The sequence below is a fragment of the Monodelphis domestica genome, chromosome 8, assembly GCF_027887165.1.
Source record: "Monodelphis domestica isolate mMonDom1 chromosome 8, mMonDom1.pri, whole genome shotgun sequence".
Classification (NCBI taxonomy): Eukaryota; Metazoa; Chordata; class Mammalia; order Didelphimorphia; family Didelphidae; genus Monodelphis; species Monodelphis domestica.
In genome coordinates, this window is record NC_077234.1 from 252,653,894 (window position 1) to 252,680,578 (window position 26,685).

Genomic DNA, 26,685 nt, shown 5'->3' on the forward strand with positions numbered 1-26,685 from the left:
TTTACTGAGAAGAGGGGAGATACGGTCAGAAGGGTACTTGAGGATCATTTTGACAGCTGAGTGAAGAATTAGATTAGGGTGAGGAAAGAAACATGGCATGGAGGCAATAGTCCAGACACGAGACAATAAGGGCTTGAGCCAGAGTGTTGGCCAAATCAGAGGAGAGAAGGGATTTTATATGTGAAATACTAGTAAGGAAAACATTGAGTTTGAGAGGTCTAATAGGTAGGTAGGAATCTGAAGGTCAGCAGGGAGGTTGGGGGTGGATAAGTGGATTAAAACATTAGAGTTAATGAGATAACAATCTGAACTAGAGAGGAAGAGAAAAGAGCCTCCATGCAAACTACATAGTTTAATTTAGTTTGGAAATCTAAATATTTTAACTTAGAGGACATGCAGATCCACACTCTCAGGGACACTTCTGGTATTCAATCAGGAAAACAACCCAGCTTCACTAAGACAAATCCATTGGTTTGTAAGTGCTTGGATTTGTCAACAGACCTTTCATGACACTTCTTATTCATAATCACTCTTACACCCATTGCAATAAGTCAGTGCCAAACCATCCACAGTTAAATCTCAATGATATTTAATACAGTTCCACAGAACTGTTGAAATAATAACTGTAGCTACCTAAGAACCAATGTTGATTTTACTTTTCAAAAATTGTCTTATCTTTATAAGCTGTATAAATAAAGAATAAATATCTATTATGAATTTTATATTTTGTCTAGAAGAGTAATATTATTGTATGAAGTATTCAGAATCTGGAATCTTGTGCTAACATTAAGAGAAGGAGGAAGGAGGAAGAAGAAGGAAAGAAAGACAAGTCGAAACATAAGGGGAAGGAGAAGTGAAAGAGAAAGGGATTCCAGTTTTGACAAATATGATCAGATTATTTTTGAAGCTTTTTTCTTTTATTTTCTGAACAACACTTTTCAATTCAATTTGAAATGTATGTAAACTATTTCTAGGATTTGGCAAACAATAAAGTCATAGAACACCTGTAAAACATATGAAATAGAAAGATATAAAGAAAAGAATAATTTTTTTCTAGATTTATCTAACTGTATTGAATTTTACCTCCAGTAAGTTACCTCATATAAAATTCATTGATGGAAATTTTTAAAATTATAAAACATCTATAGTTCAAGTAAAATTATGTTAAAATGCCACTTGAAAGAAGTTTTTAGTAATTTATCATTGTTGAAGAAGATGCCATCATTTTTTCAAGTGTGTTTCTCTATAATTCTACATTTTAGAGATTTTGAAATAGGTGATAAAATTGCCCTTGCTTAGTAATTGTACATTTTGATAGTAAAATATTCACTTTATTACTAAAGTTCACTCAGTTCATATGTTGGATTAAAATTAGAGTAAACTTAATATGACATACTTTTAGCTAAATTAAATATGTATATTCATTTATATATTTATAAATTCATTGACAAATCATTTAAAAGTGTTTCTGAACCTCCCAAAGTCTACGTCTGTGACTGCCTATACTTGTTTTACAAGGATGATATATCAAAAAGAAAAAAAATAATCTTAATCATGCATCTTTAATCAAACTCTCCTAACATCCTTGACATAAATTAAGCCATATATAATGTGATTCCATTTCATTTCAACTATTACCTACTAAAAATCATATGTATAGTCATGACAGCTAATTTAGTTAACATTTTGTTATTTCGATAGGAATAACAATTTCAAAAAGACAGATTTTATGTATAGACAAAATCATCCTATTTTCTTTTTCTTAATCAGTTACAGAGATTCAAAAGAAACTAAGATTTTAGGGACAGATATATTAAAATAGCATCATGTTTCTCCAACTAAATTTAATAATCATATTCTTAAGCATTATATTTAATATTTGAAATGAGCATTAAATATGAAAATTCATGGTATTTTCTGAAATGTTTTTGTTTCCCCCAATCAAAATCATAGTCTGAGAGGGAGAAATGCTTTTTATTTTTCTAAATGTATCTCAATAGGAAGGAAAATAAAATTCTTTTGGTTGCTTCTTTGAATAATCTAAACAAAATCTATGTATCATTCAATTAGGAAAACCAAGGCAATTAATAAAGGGCAGCTCAATTTTAAGCAAATACAACATCCCACTTAATTTAAGAGCTTCTTGGTAGTTTGAGACTGGTTAATTTTTTCATGGCAAGCACTCAAATGGAGATTATTTGTTCTAGACCCAAACAAATTGAATCATTTCATTGAACCATCCCAAGCCACATAATATCTTTGTCATTTCAGTTCAGTGAAAGACTTTTGAAGATTATGATAAAATTATTACTGGCAATTAGAATTTCTATCGTGCATTTAAGCTACTTATGAAAAAGAAATTGAAGGACATAAGATATTGGTGAAAAAAGTCATAGAATACTAAAAATAGAATTAGCAGTGTTTATTTTATTTAAAAAGTTGAAATCAAGTTATCTTTAGAGTTTATGACTTGCAAACGAAAGTATTTAATATTTAACATGTTTAAATACATTTGGCAGCAGTTTGGTAATCAAAAGAAATCATTTGTGTCATCTCATGAAAATAAGTTTATTATGATTAGAATATTTCAGATTATGATTAAAATATTTAGAAGAAAATATATTCACCTTTCTTGTCATCGAAGTACAGAGTCTGTTGAGCTGGATTTGACCACTGGAGGGAGGTGTTATCATTTTGATCAACCCTACAGGTCAAATTTGCTGTTCCGCCTTCCACAACTGTCACATTCTGAGTCAGTGGAAACTGCCCTTGGCTGCCTAAAGGGGGGTTAAAAGGAAATGTGAAAGTTAGAGACCTTATATATATATGTATATATATTTCCAGTTAGCTGTATAATCAGAAGAAAACAAATATTCTTAGTAAAAAAGCACAAAACTCCAAAAGAGAAAAGATGGCACGGACATATTTAATAAGTGGCATTGCCATACTATGTAGAATTGTTAATATTAACACTGAGGCTTGAGGAAAGCCCTCATCATTACTACAGAGATATTGTAGAGTTGTGCACAAAACCAAGACATATATTCCAAGAGGGATAATCATTTTTATTGACCCCCCTCTGCATGTATACATCACATTCTTCAGAGACAGGAAAGTGAAATAGCTTTAGGGGAATTGCATGCTTAAATGCTTCCTCAATGCTCAAAGGTAAATATAAAGCTCGATCCAGAGTAAAACCTATGAAATGTGGCTATTGAACATGTAGCCTCCATTGCCGTCATTTTAAAAAAAAGTATTCTTGCTCTTCGTGGAGATTCTTCATTGATAAGTGCAACTATAATGTGAATGGTTTATCTGGAGAGATGTTAGAAGAGCCTCCCGATAATAAAGGTAACATACTGAGGACGATCACAGAACTTGAGCTAGAAGGACCTTTGAGTTATCTTGCTCAGCCTTTTCATTGGACAGATAAGGTAATGGACACTAGAAAGATGAAATCACTTTCTTAAGGTCTCAGGAGGACCAAGTGACTAGAATCAGGACTGGAATCCACATTCTTTGACTTGCCGCATCATCACTGCCTCTTCTGGTTTTTGTTCTAACTTAGAAATATGCCAAGGTGATGACAAATATGAACTGGGCAAAAAAAAAATGGTTAACTGGAGCTAAATTCAAAATATTTTCTGAGCGAGGGAACCCATGACCTGAAGAATAATTTATCTACTCAACTCTAACAGATGACTTGATCATGACCACGAGAAGGATTTGCCTTTTCATTCCTTTGTAGTAGTTGTGTCGTGCTTAGAAGCACCACTTGGTGTTCTATTCCAACTCCTAGCGATAAAAACCTCCTATTTCCACGAAGGCTGCTGATTGGCACTCGAAGGGACAAAAGAGCCCGAGGGGGGAAGTCTTCCCCAACCCAATGACACAAGTACCCAGGTTCATGGCCATGTTGTCTAATTAAGCCCATCACGTGTAAGAGAGCTTCCAGCAGGAGCCCTGACAAGTTAACGGCAACAACGCCGAGTCACTATGGCAACTCCCCCAGGATGCCTCCCTGCAATCTTTTGGGTGGAGTTTCCAAATTGGGGTTAGAAGATGTCTAGAATAAATTCTTGGAGAGTGGACTCGAAAGCCATCAGGAGCCAGAGTGGGATGGTTTCGCTTTCAGCTCAGAAGTGACCTCTAGCCGGGAAAACATGGAGAACCATCAATCTTGTGAAGTGAGGTGAGGGGAAAAGGCACATCAAAGAAAACGGGAGCAGAGGCAGAGAATAAATGCTGGATGAGCCAGACTGCCAGCTCATGAAAGGCATACTCAGCAGTATTTTAAGTGGCTTTTCCCCCTCTTTTGTTTTTCAGGATATTCCTCTGAACTGTAGGGTGTGTTTCTAAGTCTTTTAGTAGGAGGCACCATACAAGGTCTACAAGACAAGGGTGTAGAAGCAGATCATAGTCTTTAGAAATTGTTGATTGGCTTAGAGACATTAACAGACTTGCTCTAGGTCACATGACTGATTGATGAAAGGGCTAAAGCTGGAATCTGTGGCTTATAGCAATTGTCACATCATCGTGGCCTTTTTATCTTATAACCAAATACGAATGGAACACATTTTAGAACATTTTCAGCGAAAAGTTACAATTTAATAACTCATGAGTTTATTTCAACAAATCAGTGTTAAGTTGGGAAAAGTTTATAAGGTGGAATTTTATCTCAATGGATTTAATACAAAATGCAACGTAAAGAAAGATGAAGTCCATTGACTTGACTATGACCAAGAACTGGGTTCCACAATAGTCTTCAGTCATTCAGCTGGTGAATTAAGAGCAGAACTACAGTAAATGTATATACTTAAGGGGGGTGGGGTGGGGACTGAAAGGTAATGATATAAAGACCAATAACTGTTTATGTGCTAAAACAAATAAACACAAAACTAACTTCAGGACATCAAGGTGGCCACACCGGAGCAGTATCATGTGAGTGTACTTTATTTTTAGCAGTTATTGACCTACTTATGTTCCCATTTCTCCCAGATATCATTCAGTTTGACAGGCTTCTCCTAATATCTTCTTAATTTTCCATCTTGAATAATAGTGGCCAGGATGAACTAATGGCTAGAGTAAGGTGAACCAGTAAAACACTACTGGTCAAGGCTGATATAAAGCTCTACTCTTAGGGAAGGCTAGGTCCAAAAGTCATACTTTTAAAAATGCATTTAAACTTAATAAATAGGCAATAATATGTGATGGTAATGCCCACCAAGGTCAAGTCTGATACCATTAATTTATATATGGAATACATGGAGAGATCTAAGGTGCCTTCTTTATACCCTAGGACTTCCACACACATAAATGTCATGGTTTCTAAAGAACATACATCTGTGTAATGAACAACATGGACTTCTTATTTTTAGAAGGGAATTTTTTCCTTTGTTCTTTATTCTCTTCTTCACTACAAATTTTATTCTTTCCCCCATCAGTCATAAAAAATTATTTTCCTCCTTTACTTTATGAATTATTTTCTTTGAAGCAATAACTTTAACCTCATTCTTAAAAAAATTGACCCATTTGGGTTTTTTCTTATACCACATAAAATAATCTTATATTACTTAGTTTCTCTTATTCTAATAGATTCTTACTCTTCCTTACCTAGCCACACTTTTGGAACATACTTTTGGTTTATTTTAAATATCTATACTATATGGAAACTAAGAATTTAAATGATAGAAAATTGTGCATTGTTTAAGGTTTCCCCTTTTTTCCCTCAACCAGGGCAATCTATTTTTACTACTCCCTTTGATGCGTTACTCTTCTCTATCTAGAGAGCTATGAATGCTGGACAGTTCAAATTCATCCTGTAGCTACAAACAGATCAGTAGGCTCAAAAAATTGTGAATTAAAACGTATCTCCTGCCAATTTCAGAGTCAGTTGAATGCTATACTTTTGTCCCATATTCCATGCATATGTTCACTGTCTGAACACGAAGATTTCTGCTCCCTTTCCCTGTTGGGAATAAAGAAGCTAGAACTCAGGTGGGCTTATTGTTGGTGACAGTCTAGGAAGTCACATCATTCAGAGCGGAGTGGATTCACAGGGAAAAAGCCGCATGAGAAATCCCTGAAGCCAGAATTATTGTCAAAGGAGTCCTGGCAGGCCAAGACGAATGTTTGAGCATCAACAACAGAGCATGGCTTTGCTTTCCCAAATAGCGCTATTCAAGCCTCACTATCTCCTTGAATGGCTGATGAGTAAAGGCAATAGCTTTCTCTACCTCTCTTCTCCTGCTAAAGATTAAGTGTGGGTCATACCAGTGGATCAGTGCACATTGTGCATGAGTGCTTTGTAACGAAGAGCAATCATCATCTGAGATATATCTAGACAGACAGGCTGTGTATGCGTATGTATGAGCATGTATATATGAGAAAGAGACAGACAGACACAGAGACACAAAGACAGAGACGTACAGCGAGACAGATTCAGAAAGATGGAGAGACAGAGGGAGAAGGCAAGGGAAAGAGACAACAAATATGTTCTAGTCAGTGCTTTTGCAGGCTATTTAGCAGGAACTAAAAAACTCTTGCCTTTTTTCTCTCTAAATGAATACTATCACTTCCAAGGAATAGGCAGTTGATCTTTTAAAAACAGAATGGAAAAAGAGATTTAAAATTATTCTTGGGAGAAAAAAATATACTTTACATTAGAGAGATAATGCTGGGATTTTGTTCTCTACTTTTTGAACCAGAAGGGAGGAAGGAACAAGGAAGGAAGGAAGGGAAAAGTAAAGAAGGAGACGTAGTTCTATGTATCAAAAGTTGATCAGTTGGGCCTACCACATTTTTTAATAGAAATTATGATTAGTAGAAAAAATAGCATTCAGGATTTTTTGTTTGCTTTTTAACATTAATGTATAATGGAAAGCAGTTCATTTCTTTGAAAAGTTATTCTGGAAATCTATTGTAAAACAACAATAAATCAGATTTACTCAAAGAGATTAATAATGTTCCAAGAAAGTAAAGGATTCTTGAGCTAGAATGAAATCGTATTTTATTAAGTATATACCAGGGTAAGATATTCCCTCTACCTAAACCGTTTCTATTTAAATCACTAATGAGTACTCTCCACACAAAATAAATCACTTTCATCAAGATCTTGGCCATGTTTGTTCTAAAATCCTGAATCTTTAAAAGTTCAAGACAATTCTTAGTACTTAAGAGTCTAAAAATATACCCAAATGCACACCCAGCATGCTATTACTTCCACTAAATTACAAAAGGCATTCTAAACAAATAACTTTCTAATGGGCAAGTTGTGGCTCAGTAGTTGTATGGACTGAGGCACATATTGCATGCTGAAAGGCGCCAGCTTAATATATACTAATGTCATTAAAGCAAACATACTTCTCAAGAGAAGTATTGTGTTTTCTATATCTTGCAAGAAAAGGAAAATGGACTTAAAACCCAGGGCACTGGGAAATTCTTTTCCATTCATTCAGTTATGAATCATCCCTAATTAATTCTCTCTATCGTTTTTTTGCAGTTTCCAGATGCCCCTGCACTGCTTCTATTTCAGATTGCTCTACAAATACCGAGTTCCTTTAGACTTTCCTGTCCAAGACTCCCATGTAGAATTGATTCTTTGATCAGCCTCCGTCTTCCTTGACTTAGCCTGTGTTCTAGGGTACAACACCTGGTATCTACCTTCTGTGCCATCTTTCTGATGCTATGGAGCTATGGAGCATGGCCATCGCTGTAGCACTGCATGCCAGTTTCCATAGAGACAGGAAGCTCTAGAGGGACCTGTGTTCAATAGCAGCTGCCAGAGCCAGGCAGGGAAGAGACAAAGCTGGCGGGCAGTGAGACTTGCGGGGCCAAGAAAGGTTGGAAGGGCTCTTTCCTCCTGGTATCAGAAAATAGCACTGCCAAACTGGCAGCTCTGGTCAGTGCAAGCCTGTCGCCCAGATCCTGGTGCTCACTAGGGCTAGTCTGTAAGGGAGCCATTCTGCTCCCAACTCCGGGAGCAGAGACTCCTGTGTACCCAAACTTGGCCCCCGCTCACTATTGGCTTCTTATCCCTAACAAAAGGCTCTTTCAGATTTACAGTAGCTCCCACAGCTCCTGACCCACAGAACCATCATTCTTCTGTACAAATTCCACCTTGCTTTGTCTATTCCAGGACATGACATTAAGCTCTCCAGACCTCTTGCAACAGACCAGTGAGCTGATGGAAGAACTACTGGATTATTCCAAAACTGTCTACATACTGTTTGGAAAAAACAGACCATCATATAATGTCGCATTCTAGCTAACTTTTATTTGTTATTATTTATAGTGTTGTTTATTTTTAATATATATAATTATTTTAATAAATAACTTTAATAAAAATAACTAATTATTATTTATATTGTTATTATTATTGAGATGTAGGAAGGGATTTTTAAAATATGGTTAATTTTCAATTTTCTGTAGCTGAGCTGATCCTCATAAGACTTACAGAGTAGGGGAAGTTTTTATTGTTCTGATTTTCCCTTTCTAAAGTCTATTTATGTATGATTTCACTATACTGTATATGCCAAAATATTCTTCAAAATGACCTGAAATACCATCTTGGTCTCCCCTTAGCAAAATATTCCAAATTCATTTAGCACTTCTATATTATGACTGGTTCTTAACAATAATTTTTATTTTATTACCTTAAAATCCTAATAAATTACTCATAGCCTTTTTATTTTAAAATGGTTATTATATTAATCTAAAGAAATATCATTAAAATCTTATTTCATAGGTTCCTTCTGTTTATCCTTATGGCTATATTTCTTAAAGGAAATGGGGAAAAGGTCTTCCATCTCATCAGAATGGATCCAGATTTGGAACTATCTATTTGAAGACAGGTTTGCAATGACTTCTTTGGTTCAATCAATACAAAACAGAGTTGATTGAGATACAGAGGGTCTACCAACTTGCCCAGGTACCTTTAGTGGAATGCAAATTCCTTTAGGCTAGCAACTGTTTTCATTTTTTTCCTTGTGTCTCTAGGGGAGAGCACAGTGCCCGGCACACTGGAGGATCTAATATAGGTTTGTTGAATAAGTTTTATAGTGTAGACCCACATTTCCTTTATTCTAATCCCAGAATTCCACTATGCTGGAATACTTATTTCATTTTATCATGCTTTAAAAGATAACAAAATCCATGAATATAGAACCAGGTTGTTGATTCATTATTGAGTTTTCATCTACTAAGACTGGTATTGTTTGACAACCATTGGGCGGGGGGAGCACTGATTAAAATTTAATCTACACCATTAACATTTCTTCATCATTTGTATAAATCCAAAGAATAAAAATAAATAAACTAAACCCTGATTTATAGTAAGTTTCTGAGCTGAAAATACCTTGTAAATTTAACAATTGGAGGGGGAAGAACGAAATAGATCATCAAATATTTTCTATAGGTACAGAAAGTTGGTTCATCTTCCATATATAATTCCTTGCTTCAAATGTATCTAAGTGTCTGGTAACATCTCAAACTACAAAAACAACGTGAAATGACTAATTATAATTGTTCCCCCCAAATCAATACCTCGCACAATTTTTAAAATGCATTTTGTCATAGACCAAATTTCATCTTCTGCAAATAGCTTTTTAGTTATTATGTTGGAAAGCAAAGAAATATATTCAAACAATAGAATTAAGGATTAGAGAAGAAGAAACATGAATGCCATTTTAAAATTCTCTAACTTCAGAAATGCTTTACGTGATAATTATCATGAGTGCATAAACTCACTTTATATTGCTTGAATACTCTTTTCAGGGTGAATGAACAAGCCCTAGAGCTGACTAGTTTTCCTTGCTAAGTGATGAACATTTGAAAGGCAGCCTTCCAAGAAGGAAAAAAAAATTTATGACCACAATCACAGACTGGTTCACAGGGAGGCTCAATCACTTAACTAAATTCTAAATTGATATGTCAACCTGAAGGAAATATTCTGGAAAGGAACACACAGATGGCAGAACTCTTTAGAAGACAGGGTGAGGAATATAGTGCTTAGCTTACATAATCAATCTCTACAAGACTGAAAATTGAATGAGTAGGGAAAAGACAGTTTTACAATTAAGAGTCCCCAGAAAAGAACTCACATCTAGGGGTACCAGTGAGATATTGATCCATACATAGTCAATTTTTCTTTAAGTCATATTCAAATGTGGTTAAAAAGAAATTATCAAATAAGGTGGAGTTATAATAAGTATATAATTAAAAATCTCAAAAAATTCTTAGGAAAACCAATCTCTATCATATTCATAAATGTAAATTAAATGGAAAAATATAAATTAATAAAGTAAAAAAAACACATGAAGCCAATTTCATATGGATTTGCATGGGTAAAAGATAATTTAAAATACATTCATTCCCTTTTGGCAAACTTTGATACATAACAGAAGAATATTTACCTGAGAAAAGTTAAAAAGAATTTGATGAAATACTAAAAAAAAAAAATCAAGATTTTTATTTCAATTATTTTAGATTGAAAAAAGCTAGCTTAAAGTTAGTCATTTTTAGACAATAGATTAAATTTATACCCAATTATTGTTTACTCAGCACACCTTTCTTTGATATCTTGAATATTGAAAATACAGCACTCTAGGTATGTAATATTAACAATGATTCGAGCTCCTTCATTTCAATTTTCTTGAGTACTATGTTTTCATTTCAATTCATGGATTATCTTACTATAAAGAATTGATGTTTTAGTTAAACTTAAAGATTAATAAAGAGGTAAATGATAACATAGAAGTAGAATGCAAAATATTACAACAAAATAAGTATATTAGGCATAGACCAACACCTCATACCATTTACCAAGGCAAAGTAAAAATGGATATGTAAAGGCTGAAAGGCCAAAAAGATTAGGGGAACACAAAATGGTATGACGTGTTGTCAGACCTATGGATGAGGGAGCAATTTAGGTCAAAGCAAGAAATACAGAATACTATAAGATGGAAAATAGGTAACTTCAACTACATTAAATTTAAAAAGTTTCTGAACAAACAAAGTCAATGCAAATAAGTTCAGAAGGCAAACAATAAACTAGGAAAATATCTCTACAAAAATCTCTGATAAAGGCTTCATTTCTCAAATATAGAGAATTCCTCTATTTTCTTAAAATTTCTCAAAATGTAGAGAATTAAGTCAAATTTATAAAAATACAAAGTATTTCCCAATTCACAATTGGCCAAAGGAAGTGAACAGGCAATTCTCAGATGAAGAAATGAAAACTATCTTTCTTCATATGAAAAAAATGCTCTAAATCACTATTAATTAGAGAAATGCAAATTCAAATAACTCTAGGGTATACCTCATAACTACCAGATGGGCTAATGTGACAAAAAATGAAAATGATGAATTTTGACGGGGATGTGGAAAAATTGGGATCCTGTTGGTAGAGCTGTGAGCTCTAATAACATTCTAGAAAATAATCTGGAACCACAGTCAAAGGGCCATGGAACTATGGGTGTAAAGGCTTTCATTATACAGATCTTTGACTGGATAAGAAGGTGGCTTAGTCATTGAAAGAGAGCAAAGGGTAAACCAATGAATATCCTTCAGGCTCTGTAGCTACTAAATCAAGAATTTAGAGAAGGACTTCTCCTCCCCATTCCCCAGGAGGTCAAATGAATTACTTGTGGAGGATTTATAGGACAACATGAAAAAGAAGTGTTTACAAAAAGACACAGAAGAGTTGAATCATCTACATCTTTGAAGGGAGTAACCATCTGAATAAGTTCACAGATCACTCTAAATTTCAAAATGTCATTTGCTAATGTAAGGAGGTGGTCATTTAAAATAAATTAGATGGAAATATTTTAATTAGACATTGATGTAGGAGAGGGCAAATTCATACCTCTATCCATTTGAATAATTTGATTTTTGTACACAGAATGAAAAGTATTTGGTTTTTTAATGTATTTTGTAAAACATGCAAGGGAACTGAAAATGTGTTTAAATGGCACTTAATTAGTACAGATTATAAAGTTATTCTCTATAACTAAGCATTACAAAAATTCTCCATTAATCTTAATTTTAAAACCTTTTTGACATATGAAAGTGAATTCATTTCCAGAAATGAAGAGTGATCTTTTCTACAATTATGTTCCAAGCCCATATTGTTTTTTTAAGGATCTAGCAGAACAAGACAAAAAGGATGCTACATGTTTTACGTTGATTATCAGCATGGGATTGTAAAGGCATCACAATTCATAGCATCATTTATGTAGGCTTGAAAGCAGGTCCTCCAGGACCTTGGAGGTCATCCAATGAAATAATGTATGGGAGGAAGATGGTCATGGAGGGCGTGATGCTTCCTCACCCTCCTCATACCTCCTACAAACAACCAAAAATGGCTCCACAGAATCAAAGCTCAAAGTGGCAGAAAGAGACAAGTCAGAATGAAAGCTGAACAGCCTGGGAAGACAAGGGAGGAAGGTTTCCCACTTCCTGGCCTCAGTCTCCTTGTTATAGGTCCTGGAGGCAGGAACAGAGAAACTGTAGAGGAATCAACAAAGTAACCAGTGGGGCCAGGGTTTAGCCTGGGGAGGATAGCACTGGAATTTTCTGGAAGAGAGCCCTGGGGATGGACGCTGCAGCTGCTGGAAGGGGACCCTGGATTCTGTAGATACAGACATTGAGGGTAGGAGCTCGAGCCTCATGGCTAGGGAAGAGGCACTTTGGAGGCCCATTTAGCACACTGGATACCTGCTCTGTCCTGGGGTCCATTAGTAGGAGAGGAGTGTGGGTGAGGAGGGATTGGGGCCCCATCAGCTGTGGTATCTCCTTGAGAGAGGAGTCCCTCTTCAAAGAGGGAGGATTGCTTTGAGTAGCAGTGGCAGAACTCCCCTGGACTCTGGTCAGAGCACCTCAGATCCCTCAGGGACTGAGGCTTGAGCTGGAGACCTGGGATTACACCAAACTGGATTATAAAAACTGGAATCACAAAATATGAACCAGGAAAAACAAATGTAAAAAAATTCTGAAACCTGAAGTCACTTAACCAATGCTAATAGGAATCCTACAATCCAGTAGAAAGCCAATAATTAAATCTATTGACTGGAAAGCCAAAATTAAAAAAAAAAATTAAAAAGAGTAAGCAAAGGAGAGCCCAACTATTGCTAGCTAGCATAGGGAAAGAGAAGACCTCAGCTCAAACTCAGAGGACAGTGAAGTAAAATACCTACCTCCAAAGCAGCAAGGAAATACAATAAGTGGCGACCAGTTTAATAAGAACTTTTGGAAGAACTTTAAAAAGACCTCTAAAACTAAATGAGAGAGGTTAAGGAAAAAATTAGAAATACCACCCATCAGAAAAAAGAGATCCAGATAATAATGGGAAAAAATAATTAAGAACTAGAATTGGACCAGGGGAAGCAAATGATTTTCCAAGACAAGTGTTGCTTAGTTCCATAACTCCCAGATTGTGGAGAAAATACTATAAACAACAAGGGATGGAGGAGTGTCAGAAAAACAATTTAAGTCCCATGGAGCTAGAATCAAAATAACACAAGATTTAGCTGCCACAATGTTAAAAGAAGGCAAGCCATGGAAAATAGCATTACATAGAGCAAAAGAACTGGGCTTATAACTATAAATAACATATCCAGCCAAGAAAAGCATGTTTACAAAAAGTAAAAAGTAGTCATTCAATAAGGAAATTTCAAATATTCCTGAGGAAAAACCCAGAGCTCAACAGAAAATGTGACCTATAAGAAACTTAAAAAATATATGGGAAGACTCAAGAACAAAATGAATGAAATGGAATGGAGCCAAAATGGTAGGTGAATAGACTCAGAGGAGGTAGGGTAGAACGGCTATCTCATATGGAATAGGAACAAGTGGAGGAATTACTATGGAGAATGGGAGGGGAGCATGATTTATTATAAAGAAAGAAAATGGGCTTCCAGGAGGATGTAATAGACCTGAAATGTAAACTAAGTTTTTCTGATTAAAATACAACGTTCTTTCCACTATATCAATGGTATTATGTAGACCTGTCAAAAAACAAATCAATAGAAACAGCCAAATTGACTAGTGATTTACTGAGGTATAGCTAAATAATACCAAAGAAATTGTTCCAAATTAGACATATCTTCTCAGCTAGCTTATTCTTCATTGGTGTATTTATGTGTATGTGGTTATATCACCCTGATGAAACATTTGTAAATGTGCCCCTGGTAGAGTAATGAGGCGATTAGAGTATGTCTACAGCCCCAGAAGAGGTGGCTAATCTCTTTGGACAACTTGTGTGCCATGCCATGTACCCAAATCAGAACAAACTGGATCCAAAGTGACCATTGCACAGGCTGGCATATTTAATTTTGCTACATGTCTTATTTTTAGGCAATATATTAATATATAAAAAGTTAGAAAATATCATGGACTCATGTTCTTCTTTTAGACTAGACATGGCTGACATCCACCATTCATGAGTTTTGATTTGTCATTATTGTCTTTGTTATTTGTTTCTTAAAATTGAAATAAGAATCAGAGTGGAAAGATTAATAAAAGAGAAAGTCAGTCAATACCCAGTTTATTAAGTGCCTACTATGTTCCAGGCACTGTGCTAAGTACTGGGGATATAAAGAGGCAAAAAATAATACTTCACCTCAAGAATCTAAGAACTAATGGGTAAGACAACCAGCAAATAAATAATTACAAAGAAGTTATATACAGGTTAAGCAGGAAATAAGAGAGGCAAGGTATAGAACTAATAGGAGTTGGGATAGGGAAGATGGGCTAAGATAAGGAGAGGAAGAATTCCAATCCTGGCAGACAGACAGAGAAAATGCCTGGAGCCAGAAATGGAATGCCTTCTTTGTTGAACTGCCATGAGATCTGTATCCCTTAATCAGAGTTAGACGGGCAATAGATTATGAGGTAGAGGATTTTCTAGTTGATCTTGGAGTCAATAGAAAACCACTGGAGTTTATTGATTAGGGGAGTGACGTAGCCAGACTTTTGTTTTAGGAAAATCTGGCTGAATGGAGGCTGATGGATTGGAGTGAGAAGAGGTTTGATAGATGCTGACCTAGTATCTGGCTAGTGCAATAGTCTGTAAGAAAACCTGAAGGTCTAGGAGGTGACATGGCTTTACAGTAAGAGGAAAGGGAAGGTGGAGCAGGGAAGGATTATGAATTCAATTTGGGATATGTTGAGTTTAAGATGTCTCCTGAGGATCTGTTTTGAGATGTCCAAATAGCAATAGGAGATGTGAGACTGAAGATGAGAAGAGAGCTTAAAGCAGGTTATGTAGATTTATGATTCATCAGTTGAGGGACAATTAAATTCAAAGGAGCTGATGAGACCCATAAGTCAGGTAGTCCACAGGGAGAATAGAAGGGCACCAAGGACAGAAGCCTGCAGCTCAACAGGGGTTAGAGGACATGAACCAAATGAGAATCCAGCAAAGGAGACTCAGGAGTGGTCACCTCTGTAGGAGGAAACCAGGAAAGAATATTCTCTCCCAAACCTATAGAGCAGAGAGTTTCAGGGAAGACATCATGATCAACAGTGACAAAGGCTGTAGAGAAGTTGGGGAGAAAGAAGATGGGCACAAAAGGTATTGTATTTGGCAACAAAGAGACCATTAGTAACTTTGAAGACACTTTTGGTGGAATGATGAGGTTAGACTTGTACTACATATACTATAGATTGATTGTGAAGGGTTAAGAAAAACATGAGAGGATGCAGATTGGAAGCCCCTATTGTAGATAGCCCTTTCACGCAGTTTGACCACAAAGGGCAGAAGAATGGTGGTATTATAATTAGTGGTGGTGGAGGGATCCAGTAAAAATTTTTGGAGGAGGGGGAAACACGAGTGTGGAATGGATTACTAGACAGAGTGATTGGAAATAAATGATACAGTCTGGGATGATCAAGGGAATATTCTCTGTTAAAGGAGATGGAAGGAAAGAGGTTCTCTTGACCAGCTAAAGGGATTCTTCTTTGTAAGGAGTAAGGCTACCTCATCATGTGAGACAGGGTTGAAAGAGGACATAGTGGCAGAACATAAGAGAGAAGAAGGGGTTTACAACAAATGGTTTCCATTTTTTTTCTCTAAATTTAAGATGAAGTTTTCTGCTGGGATCTTAGGGGAAGGGAGAGCTATGATAATTTTAAAGAGGGATAAAAAGTTTTGTAAAGTTTACTATGGGGGTAGGACACATTGTGAGGGAGGTATAGTAGGATTGCCTATCTTCAGTGAAGACTTAGTTGAGGTTTGTGTAACCTGAATTTGTGGTGGACCCAATCAGACAAGTAATGTGATTTTCTCTTCCTTTGTTCAACAGCCGGTGTGATGGACTGAAACTGGCAAATAATAGGAGTGACCAAAGGCTAAGACTTGATAAGGCATAATCAAGGAAATCAGAGGGCTAGGGATTTAAGAATAGAAGACAGTGTACATTTGAATTTGTACAAGAAGGAATCAAGATGGGGAAAAGTTAAGAGATGTTCTGTAGGGAGATGTCATAGGAGAGAAATAAGGATTGAAGGAATTGGAGGTCATTGTGTGGATGAAGAGTAGGTTTTGGAAAAGAGAGGCAGAAGGAGGGGAGGAAGGGCAATAGATTGTGGTTAGATAAGGGGATTTTAGAATACTTGAATAAATGGCATTTGCCAAGATCAAGAGTATGACCATCACTATGTGGGGACTGAGATGAGAAGTAGGTAATTGGAAAAATGTAGTTTGAAGAATTGAGTGGTTAAGATGTTTGAGTGTGAGCCAAAATAGATGCTGAAGTCTCCTTATATGAGTGTAGGAGTTGAAGAAGGGAGAAAACTTATTGAAGAAGAAAGGGGATGGCCTGGAAGACTGTAGATAATAGCTACTGATATTCTGATTATATGGTAGTGATCAATAATATGAACCTCAAAGGAGAAGTGAAAGAGATAGGGGACAAGAACCTATGAAACACAATGAGGAAGGAGTATTTCAATCCCCCACTAATGAGCCAAGAGGAATAAATGAAGAAGCAGACAGGACTTGAAATGGTAGCTAGGGAAGCTGTGTCATTGGGGGAAGGAGGACAGGTTTCAATAATAGCTAGAAGATAGAAAGATTGGGAGAGGAAAAGATTTATGTTGAAGGGAAGTTTGTTGTTTATGGGACAGGTATTTCAAAGGCAAAGAGAGGGTGGTGAGTTGAGGATGATGGTAATAAAGAATCAAGTGTTGGCGGTTAAGAAATGGGGTTTTGATGATGAACTGAAGGGGCTCAGATTCACTGGAATGAATGGAAAGTAATCCATCTTTTGATTTAAGTATTACATTTAAAATTATTTTCTTCAGGAGTTTTTATCAAGATTTTGAAATCAGAGAATTTTAAAAGCTTTCTAGTTTCATATCTCTATAGCTGTGGTGGTGAACCTATGGCATGTGTGCCAGAGAGAGCACTCAGAACCCTCTCTCTGCACACGTGCACCATCACTCCAGCACAGAATTCACCAGAGTTTAAAACTAGAAAGCCAGAGAGACTTGGGGCTGGACTGCTCCCTCCCCCTCTCCACAGGTTCCTGAGGACATTTCTCACATCATCTTTCCCTCTAAAAGGTTTGTCATCACTGCTCTGTAGCATATTCAACAAGTTGTCATTAATCCTTTGCTTGAAAAGAAAGGACTTTCATACTTACCAAAGCAGCCAGATAGAACCATTTTTTTTTTCAAAATTCTGATATTTCTTTACTTTCATCAAACCAAAGCTTATCTCTTTGCAACTTCCACACATTTCTTTAGAATAGGTCTAATGCCTCTGCCACAAGATAGCCATTCAAATATCTGGAGATTATTATCATTTTCTCCTTTAATATCTTTTCAAGGCTAAACATGTAGCATTACTTTAATATTTATATTCTCATGGCATGATTTGGGGTCATTCATCCTGATGCTTTCCTGCCACTGGACATGCCTTTTCTAAAATGTGTCAACCAGAACTGAAAACAATGGTCCAGATGTGGTTTGGTCTACGAGTTTTTATTAGCCTCTTTTATTTCAGTCCAAGTTTTATCTTTATATCATCTCACCCTAACGCAGTGCCTTTGATATAGTAGGTGTTTAATAAATGTTCTGTGAATGGAATTGAATTCATACTGAGACTATAGTTCACTAAAAGAAGATTTTTTTCCAGGAAAAATTGTTATTTAGACCTACCTTTTCCATTGTGTACTTGGGGAATTTGCTCCTTTGAACTCATAAGAGCCAACCTTCTAAACTGTCTGTGTCATGATTATAAGTGTGTGTGGTAGGATCTCTTCTGATGAGATTTATTCTAAATATGCCGCCTTTGACGTGGAATCTACAAGACTGTAAGCTTCACTATAGAGCAAACTTTCCAGGGGAAAGACTGTGCTACTTTGCTTCATTCAGAGCCTCGCATAGCTTTGCCTCTAGTAATTGCCCAGTAAATACTTATGAATGAGTAAATGAATGAACATAGTTTTTGTCTAATCTAAAATGATAATACTTTAATGACTTAAGAGCTGATCAATATAAATCAAACTTAGCATTTCCCTGAAGGAACAAGTTCTCTTTTAAAAAACTGCAAATGGCACAGTGGTTAATGTGATGTGTTTTTCACTGTTTGATCATTTTTGCATTCATAAAGTTTTCAGTAATGGTGATTTCAGCCATCTTGTCAATGTTTACATTCTTTGATGTTCAACTCCTTTGTAGTGCCACATTAGATCTAGGGGAACATTGTTTTATGAGAGCAACTCCAAGTTGTTATAGGGAAATAATTTCAAAATTGGAATCTGACACAGTATAGATTTGCAAAATAAATCAAGTAAGAATTAATATTCTAATAGTAAGCCTTTTATTTTGGCCATGGAACAGACATTTGGTCTAATAGCATAATGATGAACCAAATAACATTTTATGGGAATCATTTTAATATGCAAATATGTACCCTTTTAAAGAAAGTAATATATGTGGAATTTGGACCTAACGTAAGCCTATAAATTAGGGAAATTTTAGGATGTAAGTGATTAATTATGTGGTAGCACCTGCTGCTGAGATGCACTATCATAAATACTCACAACAAAGACAATTATAAGAAAAGTTTTTAAAAATATAAATGTCTGTAAGCTAGGAAGGTTTTTTTTAAAATAACAGAATATGGTAGAGGACAGCTGGGTGGCTCAGTGTATTGATAACAGGCCCAGAAATAGAAGGTCTTTGGTTCAAATCTGGCCTCAGACATTTCCTCACTGTGTGACCCTGGGCAAATCACTTCACCCCCATTGCCTTGCCCTTACCACTCTTCTGCCTTGGAACCAATACTAATTATTGATTCTAAGATATAATAAGCATTAAAAAAAAGATGATAGATTGGTAGCTAGCAGTAAAGAGAAAAATGTAAAGTAAAAATGAACTTCGAACAACGGAATCATAAAAGTGGATGGGATCTTTTCAGTTTATTTTTACAAATTTAACATATTAGTCTTTGTGAGATTGAGTGGTTTCTCAAAGATCGCATAATAAGATGTAGTACTACAGTTAATAAGCAGACAATCTTGTTCATTCTATTTTCTTACCAGTTGTTAGTGTTTAATGATATATCAGAGAACTTAAATAAAATAATAAAATTTGCTTACTAGAACACCTATGACTAGCTTTTGAGTGCTTTCAGATGTATAACGTCATCAAGATAGAGACATTTTTGCATGGAAACTTCTCCCATCAAAGAGATCAAAACGTCTCCATCATCTTCTCACCAAATTCTGTGATGGAAACCACTATGACGTCTATAAAATAAGTTAAATGAAAAATTATTTAGTGATGACTTAAAGTCCTAGCGAATTTCTTGGGGTTCCTCGAAGGGTTAGGAGATGCTCTCAGGAATAAATAGCTCAACGTTTGTTAAATTTCAATAGTAATTTGCCATATGAGTTTTTCCACTGAAATCCAGAGAAGTAAATACTAGCCAGAGCAGTTGGCAGCTTAGAAAAAAGCTAACACAATTCTAGTACAATCACCTTTCTTTTTGCTACAGATTGTCTGAAGTAGGAAAGAATACATCTTAGGATATATTTTTAAATATTTTTCATCAATAGATTATATTTATTTACATATTCAGTTTGTATTTGTTGCTAACATGCAATCAAAATAAGAATCTGACTAGGTCAGTGAGATAACGATAAGATATGACTACAAAGCAATGAGTATTTAAAAAACAGATCGACATTATATATGTATTCAATAATTTAAGCAGTTACTGTGTCATTACTTTGAAGTCAGTCACTATTGCCAGCTGCATATGAACTACAGTGGTACGTACATACATTGCTTAGGGGTTTTTTGATCTGAAAACTGACTCCTTAAGCAAACCAGTCTCATAACTTCTATTCTCATCCTATTTGGGATAAGAACGACTTTACTAACTTGGTGCCAAATCATTTTTACCTACTTATGAAAATGAAAGTAATTATTACCCCTGAAGATATTCCAAGCAATTTCCTGCATAACAAAGACACTAGCATGAGAATCTCCAAAGTGACTGGAGCCATGACATCATCACGGAATACATACATTTTTCTGAGGCTCACATTGAAGAAAAGAGCAATCTCAGTGATTTGGTTTTTAAAATATTTGTTAGAGAATCTCCTCCATTATTCTAGAGTTGAATCTCATAAATTATATTTGTAACAGTTATTTCGCATACTGCCACCACTCTCATCATTGAGATGATGAGAAAATTTGGAAACAAAGAGATTTTTGAAATGACCACAGTTAAGAATAAGTATTAGCAATTACAAATTCTTTGAATGTATAGACAAGACTTCTAAAGATTTCCTTATTTTTCTTTATTATAATAAATTGTTATTTATAGTAATTATAATTATATAATTATACTATTATAGTGTATTACTACACATTAGCCACACTTCAAAATAATATTGATTAACCAGGTAACATAATGCAAGTTTTTTCATCTAGGTTATGCTATTTAGAAACCCCTCCATCTCTCATATATATATAATGCTAATTTTATTTGGTTAATTTTTATATGTAATACATCTCTCTCTCTCCCTCCCTCCCCCTCTCTCTCTCTCCCTCTCTCCCTCTCTCTCCCTCTCTCTCTCTCTGTCTCCCTCTCCCTCTCCATCTCTCTGTCTCTCTCTGTCTGTCTGTCTCTGTCTGTCTGTCTGTCTGTCTGTCTGTCTGTCTCTCTCTCGGTTTAACCCCAGGAACCAGGAAATAACTACTCATATGGCAGAGGTGATAAGCCTCAATTCTCCTTGCTGATTTGGACCAACAAGCTGCTCATGAACCCAGCAGATGGATTCTACTGACTAGGCCAATGGAAACCTTATGGACCTTTTTTCCTTCATCTCCTCACAGGAGAAAAATTAGCACAGCAGAAATCTGGACAAACGACAAATGAAAAAGAAGGAAAAGAGGGGCATGAAGACAACCTGGAAGCCATAAATAGGTTATTGTAAATTGTTGATTACATGAAATACATGATTAAAATAGAGCTTTAATGGCTCTACTTGGATGTATTTTCTAAACAATTGCTTACATAATGGAATTTATCTAACAAGCTTAAATTTGATCCTCTCACTTTTATTCTAAGACATGTGTAAACATGAATCTAAAAGTGCTGAGTAGCCTATTTAGTGGGAAAACCTTTATGTCATCACCCCTTGGTTATCATCATCTTTTTACATTTGATATTTGTCTTGGTTAACTTCGTATATGAAAGCAGCTCCAGCTTATTCATTTGTTCGTGCTCCAAAACCACTTGGACTTTGAAGAATCTGCAATATTAAGGAATTTACAAAGGCCAATGTGCTTTAAAGCAGAAGTTTTTAACTTGGAGTCTGTCAACTTTTGAAATTTAATTTTTAAATAGCTAACTAAATATGTAGGTGTATAATTTTATGTTATAAATTATTATAACTACAAATAATTTAGCTCTATATATGTAACTAATTTAATATTATAGACTTCATTGGTAATCCTACTTATTTTATGTATTTGTAAACATTATTCTCTGGTGTCCAAAGAGTTCACTAGATTGTCAAATAAATATCCACGACATAAAACTGCTTTTATGAGGATTCCCAGTTCCAAATTTTGTTTGTTTCTATATTTATTATATTCATATACCATCCCCTAGCCATAATAAGCTAAATGGAGGAGAGAACCAATAATTTATTAAGGTAATATTTTAGTGTCTATAACAGTGAAAAAAGAGAATATATTAATCTGGACAACTCATTTAACCTGGTTTGCCTTAGTTCCTCACCTGTAAAAATAAACTGGAGAGGGAAATGGCAAACCATTCCAATATCTTTGCTATGAAAAACCAAAAATGGGTCATGAAAGCAACATACTAAGATATACCTAATTAAGCCATAGACATAATTCTTTCCCACTGGGAATTTCTTCAACTTATTTTAGTGATTTTAATATTTTTCATTTATATACATAACATTGAGATAAGCTAAAAATATTGTAGAATATAAAATGAAAAAAGCAATAAAAAATGAATAAAAGTGACACAGTTCAAATAAGATGAAAATATATGAATTGAAGGAAAAGAAAATCTTTGCCTTAGATAACTTTGATAAAAAATTTGAGATGCCCTATCTGTAATACACAGTTTAAGGGAATTTATCAAAAGAAATGTTAAAGAGAGGAAAAATCCAATATATTTTTAGTCATTCAATTATTGAATCCCTAGTCATTTATTGAGCACTGAATTTAAATGAAAAATATCGAAATCACTAAAACAAGCTGAAGAAATTCCCAGTGGGAAAGAATTATGTCTATGGCTTAATTATGTATATCTTCGTATGTTGCCTGATGTTTGTAGAGGACTTATTTAGTGTCGTTCAGTTTTATGAGTACAATTTTAACCCATGATTCCTTTGCTCTAAGCTCAACATTAAAAGTGCTACTTCTATCGTGAAACACGGGAAATTTACAAGTCAATAACTAATAAAGGTTCCATGTTATCATAATAAAGAGAAGAGTATAATTTAAGGTACTTGATTAGCTCCAGAACCTCCATGTACTTACTGTTCAGCAGAAGCCTTGTTTTCATTTGTTTCCATGATTACTTTGGAAAGGGCATGTCATTTTCAGCTAAAGGAGCTAAGCACAAGTGGCTAAAATTTTTGGCAGTCTTTTAAAATGCTTTCAGATCCCAGCACTTCTGCTAGGCATGATTCAAACAGGCACTTACTTTATAGATTTTCAAAGCCAAACCCTACATTCAAAATATTTTGTGTAGGCTCATTTGCAGAAACATTAATTTACTGTAAAACATTGTCTAAGCTTCGGTAGATGATATTATCTAATTTTCTAAATGAGAAGAGGAAATCAGGCCCAGAAAGTTGGCAAATGCAGACACCAGAGAGAGGTGCTATCCACATCACATTGGATTTCCTACAAAATAATTCTTCATAAGCTTTGCAAACATTTTTTGCTTAAATAAGGAATCCAGATGTTGAAAATTTTGCATTTCAAAGAAAACTACAGTCACAATTCTCTTACTGTAAAATATAGACATTCAATCAATAGCCTGAATTTACTGTTTCCATATTCTTTAATATCCATAGTCTTTAAGACTGTGCTATATAAAATACATTACCCAAACCAGAAATAAGAACATATAGACTAGTTAACTTTATCAAAGTAATTGAGTTTTCTTGAGTCGTAATGTAATAAAATCAGCAACAAACAGCAACAAAGAACCAAGGCAGGGGGAAAGACAAGCATCAAATACTGATTTGGATTTTTATCACATTCAAATAGGACAGTATTTATTATGTGGCAAAATTTTTACCATAATTAAAAAATTAATATACCAAATATATTTGATCGCCAGTCTTACAAGCAATGTTCTTATTGTTTTTACAGTGAGATGTGCATTTTGGCTTTGCCCAAGATGACAAGATTTATTTGCTACCTACTATGTGTCCCCACCTCACTAAGTTCTGGGGACACAACACCTTTTGTTGTTCAGTCAATAGTTGTGTCTGACCCTTCATGACCCATTCTTGGTTTTTCATGGCAAAGATATTGGCTGGTTTGCCATTTCCTTCTCCAGTTTATTTTTACAGAAGAGGGACTAAGGCAAACAGGTTGAATGAATTGTCCAGTATCACACACCTACTAAGTACCTGGTTCTACTTTTAACGGTTTACCCTCTGGACCAATGAACATATTCTTGCCATTACTTCCTAATGCTTTTTTCACTACTATTCTAAAAGTATCCAAATATCTAAAAATCTTAATGTCATGCCTGGAGAGCTTCAGAATATACTTAATAATTGGGCTAGAAAGGAAAACCAACATTTTAAGAGACTATGGATGGTTGAACAGGTAAATGATAGAAATTTCAAGGAATAGCAGTTTCCTTGGAGCAAGCATACATTTGTGAACTATAGATTTGAAGCTAAAACGCCCCTTTAACCCATCTAATCCAACTCCCTCTTTGTTTTTGCATTTGAGGTTAAATGTCATCCCTAAAGTCACAAGGTGGCTAAGCATTAGGATCAGAATTTGAATACAGGTCCTCCAAGCACATTCACAGAGATAATACTTTCCCCAATGAATTCTAGTTCCTTTGCCAAAGGAATAGTTTGAGGATAGGTGGGAGAAATAACAATTTTAAGCCCAGTGTCTAATTTGAAAACTTTGAGGGGTTCTTCAAAACTTCATAGGGCAACAGAATATTAGAAGGGACAGAGCACCAACTTTGGAGTGAAGGAACCAGGATCCACATCCTGGCTGGGTCCATTACTGATGATGTGAGCCTGAGCACTAACCTCTTTGGACCTTAGTTCCTAAGATGTAAAATGTGGGTCCCACTCCCACTCTCAATCTTGTCATGAGCCTCTAAATGGATCTGTTGTCACGTGGGCAATAGTTCAGGGAATGACCTGTCCTGTGTAAATGACTTGCTTACCGAGTCCTTAAAATATCTTTGTTGCCTCTTAGAAACCTCAGCTTTTTCATTAAACAGCTAAGCACTCTTACCATATTACTAAAGATTTTAGTTTAATGAAAACGAATGAGACTAAAGATTGAAAAGGATGGGGAAAACTTGTCCCGTTTTAGTTGATATCTGTGCAGCATTTGTGTATTCTGCTTGGCAAGTCCTAAAAGATCTTAGTGGACTTTTTGAAAAAAAATCCTAATTCAATCTGAGAGATAACACTGAATAATAGAAGAGGAAAGAACCCGAACACACGAGGATCAATTACGGAAAATGTCTCTCAATTTGATATAGCTCTTTGCCAGCATTTTGGGATGCTCCTGCTTTGAAAGGGCGGCGGAATATACCTGAAAAGAGTTCAGCATAATTAAGCAGTTGGGAAAGTGAGGTCATAATTCTCAAAATGCCTGCATTGACAGTTTGGCAAGGTCCACTGCTTTCCAGATTACTGTAGTGCATCACATAGCAAGTCCGTATTCATTAAACAAAATTAAATATATACAAGAGAAGTGAAGAATAATCTTTACATTGTCATTTCATTTCAAAAGATCTCACTATGGGTCATGAGGAATGTTATTTCCTAAGTCCAAAGTCATGTCGGTCCTAAGGAGCCAAGCTCAGGATAAAATCTTGTTCCAAATCCAGTATTTTTGCCACATTCCTATCATTTCACATGAAATATTTCACGTTGCAACTTATTTAGATAGATTTATATTTATTTAGATATTTTAAACTACTTAGAAATGATGAATAATTTTCTTCTCTGGTAGCAACTATGACATCCCCCCCCCCACACCCCTCTCTCTTTTCTAGTCAGATTTCATTGACCTGAGTTGTAGAGGTCTGATCCTTTGGGCATTCCAAAGTCTTAGAACCAACACAAGCCATATAAGTGTTTAGGGATAGGGAAAATGATGGTATTTAAGCCCATGTTTATTTTCAAATTTCTCCTCTCAGCCTGAAGTGCATTTGGGTATGGAAGACCAGGAAGTCTAATTGCTCACTCAGGCTCATCATAAAAATCTTGAGCCATTGATATGGGCTGAATTAATTTAAGTAATCTGGAAAGGCAAAATTTATTTTTTCACCTTCTGAAAGACTAATATGAGTGATGAGGAACAAATAACTTCATAAACAGGCATTTATATTGAGAAATCCTAGCATTATTGCAAAATGTCTCACAAGTTTAAAATTTTGAAGATAGGCCTATTTTGAGGGCTCAAGACAAATTTTATTCAAACAATATGACAAGTAAGGAAAAAGGGTTGCTTCAACTCTTCATATTAGCTTTAGGTAATAAAGAGACAAAATCTCTTTAGTAGGTCCAAAGGAAAAAAGGCTGAAATGAAAGCGACTAAGAAAAGAATGAATAAAATAAGTAAATAAAAGAATGAATTCTTTAAGAATAAAAAAATAGGCATTGGTGAAGGAAAGGAAGAACATCAGAAAAATGAAGATTAAAATACGCATGTAAGATAGTACAAAATATTAGATTTATTTTTAAAAAGAAATGAGGAAACATCAAAATGTCATGTGCACTCAATATTGACATTTGTTTATGATAATGATGAGGCTGAAATAGAAAAAGGAATTTTTATATAAGTAGAGATAAAGCATGTAAGACAATGGAATAGATGTATATTTGTGTATATTTGGAAACTCACAAGGAACTGACTCAAGGTGTTTAAAAAAAAGAAATGTAAATAAATAATAGGTGACCTCAT

At 35.2% G+C, this 26,685-nt stretch overlaps 1 protein-coding gene and 1 long non-coding RNA gene across 5 annotated transcripts in view; one reads left to right on the forward strand and one right to left on the reverse strand.

Annotated features, from left to right (window-relative positions):
- CADM2 (cell adhesion molecule 2) overlaps positions 1-26,685 on the reverse strand; it is a 1,288,026-nt gene that overhangs the window by 269,453 nt on the left and 991,888 nt on the right. For all 4 annotated transcript variants that reach the window (XM_056807166.1, XM_056807165.1, XM_056807167.1 and 1 more), the window contains one exon: positions 2,628-2,777. In XM_056807166.1, the coding sequence (XP_056663144.1) occupies positions 2,628-2,777 (150 nt within the window). The remainder of the gene's footprint in view (positions 1-2,627; positions 2,778-26,685) is intronic.
- Positions 3,729-8,359, forward strand: LOC130455802 (uncharacterized). The gene is made up of 2 exons (XR_008913932.1): positions 3,729-4,192; positions 8,138-8,359. It is a non-coding gene; the product is annotated as an uncharacterized LOC130455802 (long non-coding RNA).